This window comes from Ctenocephalides felis, unplaced genomic scaffold (genome assembly GCF_003426905.1).
Source record: "Ctenocephalides felis isolate EL2017-DRISC unplaced genomic scaffold, ASM342690v1 CF-g0.4_SCAFFOLD_00845, whole genome shotgun sequence".
NCBI lineage: Eukaryota > Metazoa > Arthropoda > Insecta > Siphonaptera > Pulicidae > Ctenocephalides > Ctenocephalides felis.
Genome location: NW_020536999.1, coordinates 62,660,217 through 62,679,228, shown reverse-complemented (window position 1 = coordinate 62,679,228; position 19,012 = coordinate 62,660,217). Strand labels below are relative to the sequence as shown.

General features: G+C 29.3%; 1 protein-coding gene across 1 annotated transcript in view; it reads right to left on the bottom strand.

Annotated features, from left to right (window-relative positions):
• LOC113386957 overlaps window positions 1-19,012 on the bottom strand; it is a 170,285-nt gene that overhangs the window by 149,843 nt on the left and 1,430 nt on the right. The window contains exon 2 of the mRNA XM_026624718.1: window positions 17,522-17,758. Coding sequence (XP_026480503.1) covers window positions 17,522-17,758 — 237 coding nt within the window. The remainder of the gene's footprint in view (window positions 1-17,521; window positions 17,759-19,012) is intronic.

Here is a 19,012-nt window from a genome sequence, read left to right as displayed (position 1 = left end):
GAATTTTATTTAATGATTATATTTAATTTTTACAATGACACTCTTCCATAGTGGATAAAATTCTTCAGAAAAGAAGAGCTGAAACTTCTTGCTCAAACGTGAGATTTGTACGTTTTTGAATATTTTTAATAAAAATGATGTGTGTTTTGCAAAAGACAGAGATAGACACCTATAATTGACTCAGTGAGCATTTTCATTGGAAATACATACATGCCAGAAAAGTTACAAAACTACAAATATACATTTGCAATTTTGTTAAATATTTGTTCCTATTATTCTGTACATCTTTATGAACATAATATTTCTTGTAATTATGCCACTTAAAATTCCTCGAAAAATAAACATTTCTACACAAAATGCAACTTACCAAGAGTTATTGAACTCGCACAAAAATCCATTTCAATCAATAATCACCGATAGTTTCCCACATCTGTCCGGTTGCATTACTTTCTATATTTATTGTTGCAACGCGTTCGCGTTTGTTTTCTGCAATGTGCATTGTTACAATGAAACAACAGAACCGCATGTTTTTTTTTCAAGAACCTTATGATTTACTATATACGTTGTCGAAAGCGTGTCGATCCTTGAAATTTATTCTAGTAACTGTCCATTTGCAGGAATGCAACAATAATCGACGACGAAGTGAATGGCTCGACCAGAGTTTCTCATATCGATATCGAATCGATATAGAGTCAATACGCAACGGACAAGCCAGGAAAATGTCAGTGAATTGATAGTTTTCACTTGTCTTAATAGACAAATGATAGTTGAATAACATTACTGGGAAAATAATAGTTCAGATGACTTGAATTATCTATTCAAGTTATATCGTCGATTCAGTTCCGATTGGATAACTTTTATCCGGGATGTCAATAATTAATTTATTGGTTTGATAGTTAAAGAGTTCTAGGCGAATTTCCATGGCGTGATAATGAAAGAAAAGTTTGTTCTTGTTGCATATATTGTGATTGCCATCGAATAATCCACATATAATATCAAATCTATTTTTTTCACTACGTACATAATTCTTTTCTTCGTCGTACGAATCGTCTTTCTCTAAACCATCGAGATGTTAGGTTTTCCTTGGATAAGTTGGATCTACTCCAATATTATTTTCACACACAGGGGAATCTTCTCAGTGGAGGAGACTCATAGGCTCATAAAAATTTGTATTTTTGATTATCTATAATGAATAAATAAAAAAAAAGTTGTTAAAAGAAATTATCTTTGACTTGAATCTCTATTAAGTTCCTTTATTTCCGCCATTTAAACAAACTATTTTTGCACCTTTAATAAAATTTTGTAGACTTTCAATAATTTCAAATAAATATGTAACAATTTCTTTCCCATTCTAAAATCAGCATAGTTTTGACATAAAATGTCATGTTTTAGGTAATTTTATCGATTTAATTTATTCTGTTGGTGTGTTACACCGCAGTTATACAAAAAAGTAGCTCAGTACACAGCCCTGAGGAACTCCAGAGTTCATTTTATCCAAAGCGTAATATCGAAAAGGGTAAATCAAGATTTTTATCATTAATAAATTTTATTAGGTTTTTAGATGTATTTAATTTCGTTAGTTTTTTTTTAGATATGTAATTATAACTGTTCTATATATTTTCCTATTTAATTGTAATTATATTAGTGGCTATTATTGATATTAGAATGATTTATTATTTCATTGCGCAAATGCATTACTAGAAATATTTTAGAGAGTTATATGAAAATGTAGCTCAATACACAGCCCCGAGGAACTCCAGAGTATATTTTATCCATCGCTTAATATCAAAAATGGTAAATAAAGCTTTTATTATTAATAAATCATATTAGATTTCAGATGTATTTAATTTTATTAGGTTTTTAGATGTATTTAATTTTGTTAGTTTTTTAGATATATTTAATTCTAACTATTCTATATATATTGAATTATAATGTAGTTAAATGATATTAAAATGATTTATCATTAATTACGCAAACGCATTATTAGGAAATATTTTACAGAATATTCAAGTAACCATAATTCATTTTTTAAAGATTATAATAATTACAATTGGAGAAGCGACTGTGTAAATATTTAAAAAAAATAACGAAAATTTTGTATTATTTTAAGTAAGAAAATTGGTTCCGGACAAACTATTAAATTCGTTTAATAGTTATATATACATTGAAATATTTTGCCTCATGTCATTTTTATAACTATTAAAAGAGTTGTTTGTTTATCAAAAATTGATATTAATATTATATGTTTATGTACTAAATACTACAAAATTACTCATTCACACGTGATAAACTTTAAATAACTCTTAGACAATGTAATCAAAAATTACATAGAACGATAAATCAAATGTCGAAGATGAATGAATGAAGATGTTCTTAAATATTCAACATGATGTAAACTTAAGGTGAGTGGGTTGATGGCATTTTGATACTAGTTATCTATTGATAATTTTAAAAAATTTACATAGCAATTTTATTTCAAAAACACGCAGAAATTACATGATGTGATAACGTGAGAAAATAATACATAATAATACTCGATAAAGACAATTCATAAAATTGTTTATGCGTACATCTACTATACATCTTTTTTGAAAAAAATACTAGAGATCATGACATTCTGATACAGACAATAAATTTGTTATGAAGGAATTTATTCAACTTTTCAAAATATGCAAACTTTTTTAAGATACCAGTATCCACTACTCAAAAAAAGCTTACTAAATAATGATTTACATAATTATTGCAAATTTAGCAAATAACTATTGATTGCATATGAATAAATAGAAATCATCATACATAACAAATGCATTAGGAAATTAAGTGATCAAAATGATATAATAAAAATATACTTATGAGACTTTTTTAGAGAAAAATTTGGCAAAGAAAAGTTCATAAAAAAATTCTCAGTGCACAATTTCTATCAAATTTTACTGTTTGTTCATAATTATTTATAATATTATTATAAATACTGTTTATTTAATTTATTCCTATGAAAATTTGACTATGTAATAAAACTGTGTGCATGTGTAATCATTTTTCCTCGGAAAATATTCTGAGAAAATGATTTCACGCCGTTGAGTCAGCATTAAATACCAGTTAATTATATATAAATATATACGTATATATTTTATCTATGTGTATGTGTAATCATACATATGTATTATAATAAGTATAAATATTTTATTTTCGTATTTGCATGCATGACTGACAATTTAATATTGACAGAGCAAAACTAGCAATAATGACCAGCGAGTTACTTTCAAAATTCTTGATTGGTCACGTATTTAATAAAAAAAGTTTTTGATTAAAAATATGAGCTTGATGATTAAGCCCTAATCTATTATTAAAAATAACATTTACGTAGTAAAGTAGTGAGTAATGTGCAAAAAGGCAGGACTATCATTCTAAGTTGTACTCCTGTATTTTCATACAGGTTTACATGCCATGCGCCAATTAATAAAAATAATTGAGAAAAAAATGAAATTCGATAAATCTCTAGTTCTCATCTCTCAAAAAATTTCTTAATTTTTATCAATATTTTGATAATTTTTCTTAATATCCATGTTTATCCAATTATAATAGAAATTCTATTTCTACTAATCCTGCATATTTCAGAGTTGTTCAAATAATTAGAATTTATTATATCTAGTAACCATGTATAAAAAAGAAATATTTATGCAGACACAGAGTCAATAATAATGAGCTTGCAGACTGCTTCGCAAAAATTATTGATTGTGCTTTATAAAAAAATATATTAAAATTCGAGCTCATAATTTTATTTCAATTATCGATTATCAAAGTAATAATGCCAAAGGCAGGTCTATTTTTTGACCCTGGGAGGTAAAGGGATCTCTAAGTTTTGCACCAATTTGGCAAAGACTTCCATGTGCCATGCCTTAAATCCAAGTGTTCTCAACACTTATATTTAAAAAAGCTAAAAAATTTGATACTTTTTTAAAAAAATTCCAGTAGAATTTCATTTTTAATCATTACTACAAAACTTACATCTAGTCTTTTGCAAAGTGATTAATTAGAGTTTAATATTTAATCATAAATAAAGAAAAATGTGAATTAAAGCTGATCAAAAAGTTTTCGACGTACAATTTAATACAATATGAATTGACAAAGGCAGTTCTACCCAGTATTTTACATATCTTTACGTTTCAGAGGTTTCTGAACATTTTGGCATACCTTAGAAAAAATGGATGTATGTGTGTGTGTGTGTGCGGATACAACTTATCGTCGATGATTTGGAAACACGGTTCAACCGATTTCAAATATTCAAAAAACATTCGATTGCTTTTGGCATAAGCAGTCTAGCCATTTCGAAGATACAGCACAAAAAGTGCCACAAACGGTAACTCAGTTTTTAAGAGAACGGAGAGTCCAATTTTATATAATTCAAAAAACATTTTACTTGTATTGACAAGATGACGAGAAATTGACGAGAAAATTTTGTTTACATTCCTATGTGTTCCGTACCAACGTTTATCCGTTGCTTACGCGCTTCCATATTTCGTCTTTATGCAGTTATTAAAGCAGTACGATTGCTTTGAAAAAGAGTTCAGAATTTTCAAAATATTCCAAAACAAAGAAAACATTTTTTTTAAATGTTCTTTTTCAAAAAAAGTAAATTTTTGTCAAAAATTTATAGTTTCTCAAAAATCTAACTTTGTCAAAGTAGTTTTTTATAAAAAATGTTGATTTGTTTTAAAAAAAAAAAAATTTGGTACGGGAAGTTCCAGCAATTTGTCTTAAGACACAATGCCATGCACCCTACTAGTTGTACATCAAATTTATGAATAATATATAAAATAAAATCTATGCCAAACACTAGAAAGTTACATACTTAAAAACCCATATGTAGCCATAATCAAATCTATTAATTCCATTTACCAAATTGCAATGTCATGTATTGATTTGACAGTAGGTTTATTAAATACAAAAGTGGATTTCAAAGAATACTTTTCTGAAGAGATGTTTTGATTCGTGTTTAAATCTTTAGAATATTATTCCACTAATAGAGTTAAATGAACCTTCAATCGTATCGAAATAATCGTCAGAGTCATCTTCAATTGATTTTTCTGAATCGATAAAGGTCATATAGGAACTATTCAATTCTTAAGAATAATTCAATGAGCTCGATATTATCTTATGAAATTAAAAGTAATGGCCGGATCGATGGATTAATAATTCAAAGTGATTTTGACTATCTAAAAATAAATAGTGATAATATACTTCTTGGTAATTATTAGACACTGATGAGCCCAAACTTTATCACAGTAATACTTTTAATCCTTATAATCTTGACTTTGGAAATAATTATATATTTCAATTCTTGATGTGTAAGAACTTTGTGTTAGCAAATCCTCAAATTATTCCATAAGAATAATCTTCATCCACAAATTTAAGAACATTTCTGAGTATCTTTTGACTTGAGTTGATAGAAGAAAAAGGAGAATCGAGATAAAAATTAAAAATTGTATTATAAGTTCAGAGGTATAATTGCAATTTTATTGGAGGTAATAGAAAAAAGTAGATAAATAAACAATTTATTAAAATTATAAAAAACATGGTCTCACTTTATCAAGTAAAAATTTTACATGACTAATAAAGTTGTACAATTTTATTTTTTTAATTTTCCAATATTACATGACTAGTAAACAAAAAAAAGAGTGCGCGTAAGGTTCACACGCGATCGAAGTAAAACTTTTTTGCTTCTATACAAGATGGCATCTAAGTAAAAATTAATACATCATATAACAATTTTGAATAATGTTTATTAGTAATATGGTAACACTCCCGATGTACACATTTATTAGTATCAACCATTATACACATTTATATAATGATAAATTATAAATTATATATTTATAATAGCATTAAAAATATACGAACAGTTCGGGCATACCGGACTTCCGTTGCATTTGTACGGATTTACACCCTAGTCGCGCCTAAAAAAGTTTTACTTCAAAAAAGTTACAAGGAATAAATAGAAGATTTAGACTTCATATAATTATAAATACAAAAACCCTTTAACTTGATTGCACTTGAAAACACTTTGCTGTTGTTCAATTAAGATAAATTTCTAACCTTTCTTCAAACAGATGTGTCGCAATGCACTTTAAAATTGCTCGTAAATAATTTGATTTTTAATGAGCACGTGGGCAGGTGGGCAAGGCACCAGGTGTCTCACTAAATATCTCTGTCAACTCTTAAAATCTGACAATTATATTAAAGATGTTGATTTTAGATGAACAAGTGAAAACTTTAGGTGTGGATATCAATATTTATTAGAACAACATAATTATACATAAATTTGGACAGATGTTAAGAATGCATTACTAGAAGGGAAATAGATCCACATAAATACTACTATTAGTATTTAAAAATTCATATTAGATTTTTTTTATAGTGCGAAATTTTTTTCACCTATCCTAAATACAGAAATTCACATCCTTAATATAGAACAATATAAAAAGAAACAAAATCTGCTTCTCTTTCTTTGGTACCATACAATTGTTTGTGAACTTCAAATTTTAATCTTCTTGTTGGTTGATTCAAGCGAAAAGTGTGACCAAATTGGTTTAAGAAACAAGGTTGTACACTATATTAATATATTATTAATATTATTATTACTATTAGCAAAAACAACTCATAAAGAAAGAGAACATTTATTACCAATGTTCAAGAAACAAGTTAAGCAACTCCTTCAACAACCCCGGCAGGTTTCTTTCGAACGTGTCGCAATTAACAATAATTATAAACATTGAATTAATTAGAGTACAACTATAAACTAGAACTTAATGGTTTGTTTGAAAAAAGTTCGTTGTAGGAAAGAAATATCGATAATTAAAAAATTGCAGAAGAAGATTTGCTTCATTAATATATGCAAAGTGTGTGCACATGGCGGAAATGCAAAAAGTTGTGCATAATATAGAGGAACGTGGTTATAAAAGAAAGATTTGTTACTTTAGATACAAACAAAATTATTACGAAACTAGTGGTGTATGAGAAATTTTCATTTTCGATTTTCAGCCCATTACTATAACTTACCCTACGGGAAGTTAAAAATGGAATGGAAAGTTATTAAAAAATAATCAAAGTAATAAAAATATAAATCCTATCAATGAATTACTAACAAACTTATTATAAAATGTAAGTATGTCTCTTTATTAAAAAAAATTTTTGATCAATTCTTATTCTGGATGTTGTTAATATTAGTGAAAAAATATTTTACTAGATGACTAAAATCTCCAAAAATCTATCCCAGATACTATCTGCTAACGATATTGTGGATATCCATCACCCAGTAAGGTTTTCCAGTATTCTTTTCTCCAGTCTCCTCTATAATTATAAAAACAAGACTAAGGCGAGAAGATCTACCAACGTATAATTGAAATGATTGCACCATATCTGTGAATAAAACGATGCTCCAAGATATACGTTGGCAGAAGTGTGACTAATTTTTTTACGCAATTAGATCACTTTTTATGATCCGGTTGACTTCCGACATGAGGCAGAATTAATCCATAAATTATAGGAGATATTAAATATTTGCATTTTGTGTAAAATTTACAGTACAAAGGAGAAAGCTCGACTTATTTTGTCCAATTGTAAAGAGAAATATCAATGACAAAATTAAAAAAAGTAGGAAAAGCAAAAAATTGGTTCAACAGGAAAAGTTAAGAAAAGTAATGAGAGACATCGACTTCATAGAAAAATTAGCAAAGATGCTTTCTGACGATTTTGAAGTCTAATCCTACCCTATATGTTTCTGTATATTACAAATAATAATAACCATAAAAAACCTTCGGGTCTGCAAGTCAAAATTTAATAAACACCAAATATAATTTGCCAATTTTACCAATTTCATAAAAACCCAAAAACCGAACTGACAATCACATCTATTTACCGTCAAACTATTTATTTGGCACAAAACAAAAGTAAATGCACTTAAAACTTGAAAAGATCTCTCAAACCATCTTGTTCATTTACCATTTCATTACACGGCTCGAATTATGATTAATCTCAAACAAAATAAAAAAGTGATTCCATGTTCAACGACCCATACTCGGATATTCAAATGATGAAAATATTATCTTAGTGAAAGTCAAAACATTTCAGAGGAATCACAACTCATCATACATCACTCATCACTCATAAAAGCATATTATTATAATTTCAAGATGCGTTCTCACTTGCATTATCATTAGCGATTGACTGTGAAATGATTAAACGGACAGATTAAATTTGTTTTTGATAAAAGGAGAGGTGATGGAATTTAAAGGTTACTCTTTATGGTTCCGGCAGAACCTTCCATCAGAAATAAAAAAATCAGTAAGGATAAAAGTTGATCTTAATCCTAGTCCTAATCCTAATCATAATAGTGTAGCAAGAAATTTGTTCAGTTAATCGATAAAATAGCTGAAAAAACAACCACTTATTTCTGAGAATATATTCTATTTATATGTAAAAAAATTGTCAATTTGTAGATTATACCATGGAGCTAAGTGATCAACCAGTTAGAGGTTACAGAATAAATAAACAAAAATTTATATTTGCCTATTTAATTAAATTAAGAAAAAAAACTGGAAAGAAAAATAACAATAATGCGCTTCCATTCAACTCTTTTTAAAACTTTTTACTAAAACAGTACAAAGTTTTCGTTCACCTGGTTTGTTGCAATTGAACTTTGCAACTAGCAATTTCTAATCTCTTTCAATAAAAAGAAAAACATCAAGAGTTGACGCAAATGTGATAACAGCAAAAATTTTCGTATGTATAGACGCACAAATTGACGTAAAATTAATAAATATAAGCAATTGACATAAAGTTAATAATATGAATCTATTGACGGGTTAATTGAAAATTAGATAAGTAGAGTAAAAATGAAAATTTGTATGTAAAAATGTTTATGTTCAATTTTATATAAAATAAAATTTCGAAGTATAAGGTTTTTATTTAAATCGTTCAAATGTGATACAAGTTTTGCATTTGAACAAGTAACTTTTTCAAATAATTTTACACAAACATCAACTATTTAGTTGAAGACAAAAGTTTAGTAGAAGTATTTATATATTATAGTAAATAAATTTACGTATCATATTAAAAATGCGTCAATTTAGTCATAATGCTATCATATTGGTCAATTGTTACCCCTCCTCATCTAAATATGATAGTGAATCAAAAACTATAAAAACTAATTGTAAGTGATATTTTTCCTTCTGACAAATTACATGAACTTCCTGATATGTGCAAATAATCGATTTAACCAATAATTTTGTTTTTAATCATATGTAACTTTTTAATTATATATCACTTATTTACCTGTAAGCCTATCTACCTCTCTTCATTTATATCAGCCTACCTGTTTACCGCTTTATCTGACATATTTACCTGTCTACCTGTTTACATGTGTGCCTATTTACCTGTCCACCCATTTATCGGCCTACATATTTTCCTGCCCACCCAATTCACCTGCCTACCTATACCTGTCTAATTATCCACATATTTACCTATCTACCTGCCCACCTAATGTAATTGTACTGTACTTATAATAACAATGCAGCAGGAAAATTAATATACGAATAATTTTTTTCGAAGTAAGCCATTCAAAAATTTATTTCGTAATACAAATAACATACATATTGTTTAAACAGTGAATATTCTATCTACCTTATGAAACGGATTTGATATGTAATAATATTAAAACTAAAACAAGAAACAAGAAACAAGAAAAAAGAAGCCGGAGTTCCTAAGACTTTCTGGAAAAACCTTCATTGACTCGCCAGTCTACTAGAAACATAATCTTTAAAATATGCCTTCTGCAAGACATCGTCCACAGAACCAATGGACGGACTGCAAAAACCAATGCAGAATGTTAGACGAATTTGGAAATTGGAAACAAATGGTAAAAGTTGGCCGAAAGTTGTACGCAAAGAATATAAAACTAGGCATTGAAAACTGAAGCACAATACAAGGAATTTGAAGTTTGATAAGTAAAAAGTGATAAATAAGGGATCTGCCTTAGGACAAGGCATAATCAAAATTGATCATATGATCTGCCTGTAAAATTAAATTAATCCCAGCCCCAAAGAATCCGCATATGTTATGCAGACAAGTTGAGTAACTCAATTCTAATTTCCTACTGCCAATATATGCAACGTTATTAACAAATCATTCCATCTATGGTCCGAGGGCAATTTTTCTGCAGAGCCGACACTCATTGTTCATTCCGGTTGCACGGTCGAGCATTGTTGACTCTTGTTCAGTATTGTTAAGTACCATTAAGTATTGTTAGGTATTGTTGAGCGTATTGCAAGGAAAAAAGGCGTCTATGGAACGAGTTGCATTCTTCGTTAATTTTTATTTTCATTGCGGTTTGATTGCGTTTGTTTAAATCTATATGAATCATTTGATGTATGCGGATGCACGACTCACAGCTATTCTGATATAGACTCATTCGAAGGTTTATTACGGATGACGATATAATAAACATGATATACATATATTTTAAATGAAATAAATAATATATTTTATGTCTATATTACAACCCACAAATACTCTTTTGTAGATCCCTTTTAATAAGGTGACTATACAACCCGGTTTGTACAGTCCCGGATTTTACCAAAAGCAATATATTTGTCCCGATTTAGATCTTTTTTCAAGTTATATAATGAAATAATGAAGTCTTATTGTATGTGCGTTACGTATAAAATTTATATATTAAACTCTCCTTCGATAATTCAGGTTGCTGGGTGATAATTTAACCCTTGTAGCTGTGGACTGTAATAAACACTGATTTGTCTTGTATATTATGTATTTGTTGCAGTTCTTATTAAATTCACTGATTTGTAACTAGGTTATATTGAAAGAAGATATATTTATTTATTATGCATTATACATGTTGTTTCACGGATTTTACTTTTAGAAGTGAACAATTAGTCCGATCAAACTTTCTGCTACCCCCTCTATCAGGGGTAGCAACCATCCCATGTAAAAGCTCAATGCCATGAAGATTGTCACCTTCGTGGCCAATATAATAAAACGAAAATACTTCCAAACACCTATTAAAAGTCAGTAATTCCGATAAGAAAAAATCCATTCATTAAATAAAACTGATATTTATTGCATCCTTACCCTAATATGTACAAATTGCCATCCCAGTTTAGATATAAAAAATATGATCACCTTACTTTTTATTGCAAATCTATGACTATCCTCTGGTTCACTATAATAAAAATATTTACAGACTCATATATAGAAAAACTCTGCATAAACAATGAATAATTAATCGTTTTGAGAAAAAAAGTAAAAAAATATGAAAATAATCTTCATAATCTTCATAATCATAATCCATTATATCGGACACCCCTGTATGACTGAGATATGAAATTAATATATCAAAAAGAAAAAATATCAAATAAATAAAAATATATTACAAATACTTGCTCGATTATAAAACATTGTTCTGTCAATACTCATTTGTTTTTATATTCCTCCAAATTAAATTTCAGTAGTGTTGCTATTAATATAAACCTGATCTTCCTTCAAGCAATGGATCTGTAACACGAATCCATTCACGATCTGTTCGAAATGTGAACTTTATTAAATGAAGATTTTGCTGAACTTGGAAGTGTTATCCAAGGACACTACTGCACCTGATCACCTGACCATATTGATGGAGACTCAGAAGAAAGATATGGTGAAATATCCACGTACGATCCTGAACCAGAAGTCATGCATACATTTGTCGTCTAAGCGGCTCTTGGTAGTCAGAAAAGCTGGTGTTAGGCTCGTTTTGCAAACAAATCATAAGAAAACTATTGCAGTCCCCGTTGTTGACCAGGATCCACGACACCATGGTTACTTGTCAGCGAATTGGAACATGTGGGGGCATGCTCCTTTGCCAATAGGTATGTTCTTTATGATAGATGAATCATCAGAGAAACCAAAACAATGGATGCTTATGGTAGTCAGAAAAGCTGGCGTTAGGCTCGTTTTGCAGACAAATCATTGGATAACTATTGCACTCCTCGTTCTTGAGCACGATCCACCACACCATGGTTTTTTGTCAGCAAATTGGAACATGTGGGGGCATGCTCCTTTGCCAATAGGTATGTTCTTTATGATAGATGAATCATCAGAGAAACCAAAACAATGGATGCTTATGGTAGTCAGAAAAGCTGGCGTTAGGCTCGTTTTGCAGACAAATCATTGGATAACTATTGCAGTCCTCGTTCTTGAGCACGATCCACCACACCATGGTTTTTTGTCAGCAAATGTGGGGGCATGCTCCTTTGGAACTTGGGAACATGTGGGGGCATGCTCCTTTGCAAATAAGTATGTCCTTTATGATAGATGAATCATCAGAGACACCAAACAATGGATGCTTATGGTAGTCAGAAAAGCTCGTGTTAGACTTGTTTTGCAGACAAATCATTGGAAAACTATCGAAATCCTCGTTCTTGAGCACGATCCACCACACCATGGTTACTTGTCAGCGAATTGGAACATGTGGGGGCATGCTCCTTTGCAAATAGGTATGTCCTTTATAATTGATGAATCATCAGAGACACCAAACAATGGATGCTTATGGTAGTCAGAAAAGCTGGTGTTAGGCTAGTTTTGCAGACAAGTCATTAGAAAACTGTTGCAGTCCTCGTTATTGACCACGATCCACCACACCACGGTTTCTTGTCAGCGAATTGGAGCATGTGGAGACATGCTTCTTTGCAAATAGGTATGTCCTTTATAATTGATGAATCATCAGAGAAACCAAAACAATGGATGTTTATGCAAGATATGCTTTCTCCAGGCCAATATTTTTTGAAAATGAATTTTGTATAAACGTGAAAAAATGTATTAAAAATATTTGATCGATTATAAAACATTGAACTGTCATTACTCTATTGTTTTTATACTCGTCATAAACAAGGCCAACTCTTGATGATAAATACAATGTTTTCTATAATTTAACCAATATATAATATTTAAAGATAATCGATTTTAGACCATGAACTCTATCGGCATGTTAAGTTTCATTTAAAACACCAAAACAAAGTTTTAACTTTTAATGACGAAAGAAACAGGCGGCTGATCTTCCAAAACTAATCAACACGATTCCCAACTAAGATCGTTTGAACAGTTTTTGAAATTTAAAAAAAAATACGAATATTTGGCTAAAATTTGAACAAAACATGTTTCACTTTTGTGCTATATATAAAGAAAAGGTCTGGCCGATCATTATCGAAAACTAATTAGGTTCTTATTAAGTTACTCAATTGTTACTTAAAGGCTTGAAATCATTTAAATGTTTTTGAGAAATCGTCAAAAATATATATAATCACACACACACATACATTTTCCAGTTTTAAAATTTGTTGACTTCTGAAAATCGTACAGAAAACAAATTTATCAACTTTTCTTCAGGGAAAGTAATAATTACGGTTTATCCAGTTTAGAGCAAGCAATATAATTGCTTTGTAAATAATTATAATTGTAATCAAATAATTATTATTATTATTTAAATGACAAATTGACCATGATAAGTTAATAACTTCATCTGTGGTGTTAGTACATTTGATAGCCGTAGCAATTTCATCCCGTTGGCAATAAGTCACTTACAATTTGATCCACTTTTCCAACTTATCAAATCCTTTCAAGTTGCTTATATATTAATTAAATGTCTGACATAAAGAGAAATATCAAACAAGCAAAACGCATCAAAATTAATTTACCATAACAAAAAATAAAAACAAGAAATGGCATTCTAATTAAACTTCTCTGATTTGAACGTTATGAGACTCTATAAAATGTTGAAACGGCTATCAAGATTCTGTCAGATGGTAAAGTTATTCAATCTACACCTCAGAGTAGGTGGGCTGAGAAAAACTTCTAGATTTAGAAAAGGAACAACGATTACTAATGATCTATTTCTTAATCTGACATATGTCACAAAAATATAATTTCGAAGAAGGTACATAGAAATAATTAAATTAAAATTTTCTTTATATTATAAGAATATTTATTTATTATAAATTTTCAGAAGTGTTGAAGACTTTACTTTTCTAGACTTATATAAATTATATCATTCCTATTAGTTCCTATTGGACAATTTAAATCACTTGTCCAGTGTGACATCATTATTGATTACAATTAGTAGATTATATTACACACATTTACCACCAGCTCTCCTTCTATACAATTCTCCTGACATGTTGATTATGCGTCAGTCATAATATGGTTAATTTAAACACGGTAAGATAAGTTATTTGTTGAAGTTGCAAGTGAACGCACAGTTTTATGAAACTAAATGCACTTTTATAAATCAATAAACATATATTCTTAATTTTACAACACAATCGTAAAATATGTTTCAATCATGATTCAATTGAAGTTACAGCACACTGCAATATTAAGAACGAGTTTTCAATTCGTGCCGAATGTATAATTAAACAATTTTATTGCATGTGAGTAAATGAGATTTAAAAATGCAATAAAATGTTAGTTAAAACTTTTTGTTGTAAATTCCAAATAATTATCGGTTATAAACATCATACTAAAAAAAATGCAGTGTTCTAATAAATCTCTTTAAAATTATGTATAATGGGTTCATTATTGGTTACACATCTTATGGCAAGGTCACACTTATTTCGTTCAAAATGTTGCCAAAATTGTGGTAGCTATTCTTGGTCAAAAGTGGTTTTAATTCTATATAAGAAAAGTTAAAAACGAAAAATAGCTCTGCACAAAAGTAGTATTTTAATTTTAATTACACATTTATATAATGATAAATTATAAATTATATATTTATAATAGCACTAAAAATATGTACAATATTTAAAAACAATAATGTAATTAAAGTCATACTTCAAATATGACATGATCTGTTTGTCATTGTAATTAGCATTTAGAAATAAACCTTCATTAGAGAAATGAAGTAATTGCTGATTAATAAATTCTATAATATTCGTTCACATAGTGGATTATGTAAAACAACGCCTAAATAAATATTGTTTTCGCAACTTCACTCATCATGTAATTGTGTTTGAAGAACTTAATGTAATTGAAACTAACATACATTAATTGACTGCTTGTATTTTTTTTACATTTTTGCGATATAATCTCATTCATTGAACAGCTGTAATATATGTCTTGCCTAAAAAGTATTTTCCATTTTAATAACTTCAAAGATAGAAAAAATTCCCAATTCCCATCACAAATATTAAATTACATGACCTATTTGCCAAAATTAGAAATAGAGTAAATATCGTCAGAAAAATTAAGCTTTATTGAAGTTGAACTTCATAGTTATAGATCAGTCAATTGAAACTCAGACCAATGCAATCACTTCATATTAAATTAACATCGAAACAAACTCTCGATTTGATCTAAATCTAAATTGTTCAACTGATATTTGCATAAGCAATTGCAAATGGCATTTATCGTCGAACTCTCATAAATCTATTACAGTTCTTTCAGAGCACTCTTGGTTGACAATGGACTAATGGAGTAATGGAGTAACGGAGTAATGGAGACGCCTTCGACTATTATTATCCCACTTATTAGTAGATGGGATATGTCTGCAATGATATTGTGAAGAAATGGATGATGTGGACTTTGCAATAAATAAAGACAGAGCTGATGCTATTGTGAATTATTTTTTAGAATACATATCTACCAAGTCATTATTTTGATTTTATGACTTTTGCTATTATTTCTATTTGGAAAATTTTGCAAATTTCGTTATTGTACTGAAAATTCACTACACTTTACTATATATTAAGTTTTTAACATTCATGTTCAGGATTTTACGTGTTACTTGCTATGTAAATTCTAAAAAAAATATGGATGTTGAAAATTTATGTGTCTGCTTTAACCAAGATGATAAAAAAGATGCAAATATCACTTTTGAATGACAAAAATATCAAATAAAAGAAGGTTTAAAGAAATTATTTAAATTTGAAAAATTAAGACCCTGACTATTTTCGTCTACTAACCGCGTATCAACTTCAATAGTTGTTGGAATAGAGATGTATTTGCATACTATATATCTATTATACAAATTTATATAACTATATACGACATGTATATATATATATATATATATATATATATATATAAGGAAAAGCAACTCATTAGATGTGCTAATTAACACATCTACATCTCCTATTACCCATCTCGAAAGAGGACACGAGTGAATCTTTTTAGTGTCGATAAATTTCAACAAGTAGGTGATGTTAATTACTATTTAAGAAGATTTACTACTATCTATAAAAGTGCTACTCAACCACAACTAATATTTATGAACAACGCTAAAGAATACTTGCAAAAAATTAAAAATTCGTTGGAATTAACACTATAAACAAGTCGTGTGTTACTAGAATCCTTTGGTTGGTTTTAAGCACGCCTTAATAATCAAGATGATAAAAAATCTAATAAAGTATAAATGTACCTATTGTTTTTAAAAGATTATTGAGTAATAGGCTAGAATTTGGCAATAATGACGACCATTAATGAATTCATATATTCGTCAACTTTGAAGACAAATGCAATATACTTTCGATTGATCTACTATGTAGTAATAATTATAATTAAAAAAAAAATGAGAATAAAAGAGAGGATTCTCATAAAATACATGCAGAAGATATTACTAAAGCTAACTATCATGCCTAGGTGCAAGAACAGCTCTTGAAAATCATATTTACTAAAAAAAATATATTTTGAGACCAAATTACATTTCCAAAAAAACAAGAAAATACACCTAATGTTAGCACAAACTCATTCATTATTTTAATTTATACTATTTAATTTGTCCGACAAATCAAAATGAAAGTATATATTTTTATTTACCAAATCAAAGTTATAGAAGTGCAAAATAAAAAAAAAACTATATAGTCTTAAAATCATGGCTTCTCAGACAAAATATTAATTTTGTTCTGAATACTTAATCTTGCAGAAACCTTCTGATTACCATTTTACAAAGTTACAAATGTTGAGCAATAGACTTTTTTCCGAATATATCAAGAACTAATCGTTTTGGCATGTATAAGTCAACACAATGTTCCAAAAACATCGAAAAAAACTAGGTTAATAGCCTATGAACTAATCTAAGGGCACAGGTTCTATAATTAGAAAATTGGAGACATATTTTATAATTTCATAGCTGCCAAGCGCATACTTGTTCTTAGGATTAATAGCAATTATTGAAGAATTCTTTCACGAATAAAAGAATGAAGCTTTATTCGATTATATTGTCGGCATGAACCATGTTGGTATAAAAATATTGGATCACCTTGAATACTTAATATCTGTTCAGTAACTCCCATCAAAATCAGTAGTATCAATGACAAGATATATTTGTAGTTCAACCAGGACAAGTTGCCGTGATTTGCCCTTCAAAATCCGTGAAAAATCAACGTTTGCCCACGAATATATTATAATATTAATATCCATTATTCATCACGTCACCAATCTCACAAAACAATAACTAAATAATGAATATTTGATCACTCACCGATGGTATTGATGATGCCAGCAGTCCTTCCAGCAGGCACTGCCACTCAAGTGCGCGCAAGTACAACAGGTGATATCTCCTCTCCAATCCTCTAATTCCTCGAGGACAATCTCCTGAAGGATTTTCGCTGCTAGTACAAGTTGAATCTAGTTCTTCCTTCGATTTCTCTTCTTTGCCGTAGGCTCTCAACAGTGCACCCACTACGCGACCCTGGGCTGATATCTCGAGCTGCAGATCCTGGAAAATGGTAAACGACAGATTAAGAAACTGTGATCTAGTAAGTTTTTTTTTAATTATATTTTTAACAGCAATCAGAACCTTACGTCCTATGAGCTGTTGGCTGAAACTTCTCCTTACTTCGTATTTTTAGATGGTAACCCAATGGTTAATCCATCCATATTTGATGATTTTTGTTATTAGAAATAATCTAATAGTGCTGACTTTTTTTATTGGTGCAGCAATGCCGGGCAAGGGCTATTTTCACTTGGAAACATTGCTATCTATATTTCCAATAGAAAATCGTTGTCACTGTTGCCTGACAACTGGCTGCTTGAAGTGGGTATCGAACCCGGGACCTCTGAAACAAGTCCTTTCGCTCTTAACCGCTTACCTACGGGGGAGCCCAATCTAATAAGTAATAGAGAAATTAATGCAAAAAATACAAATTATTTTGTAAACACTGTAATTGAAACAAAAATTCTAAGTTGTACAATAATAACAATAGCGAGTGCTGCTCGAGATATTTCATTTCTTCTCATGCAAGTCATCAACTCTAACTTGATGAAAACTTTATGTTTTTGGAATAACTTTTATTTCAGCCTTGGTCTTCCAAATGATGAATATGTCAACGGTCCACCATGCACGAAAATACTTAAGAGGGTTCAACTGCTTATAACCACAAATTTTCTATGTTTTGAATATGAATTTTTAAACCTATTTTATGTGCCTAACCATATTTCCTTACGGTGATCCCTTTCCATTCTTTTTTCTTTCTCATTTCCTATAAACCTTATTTTATTTTATTTCTTAGACAATTCTTTCTAGTTAGATGATCAAAAAACTAAGTTGTAGGTAATGTTATATTAATATAAAATGATTCAAAATATTTTTCAACGCAACAATGTTTACATCTCAGTTATATTCACAATTATTTCCAATTTTCATTAAATTAAAACAAAGTATCCAATTCAGCTATTACTTGATATATAATGATTGATGGCCCAATTCTTTGATAAAATAGTAAGGTCTTCTACGCAGTATTAACTTCTAAAACCTAACCCCCAAATGACACAAACGTCAAAATTAAAAGTTTGACTTTTGTGCTTCGATAACATTATTATTTGACGTTTGTGCCTTTTGTAGGTTAGATTTTAGAAGTTAATGTTGTGTACCAATCTCCATTGAATAGCAAAGATCTAGCTTATAGACAGATCAATTTAGAAATAATAATGAGAGCTCAGTTAACAGTTGTAAAGCTAAAAGTACTGAAAT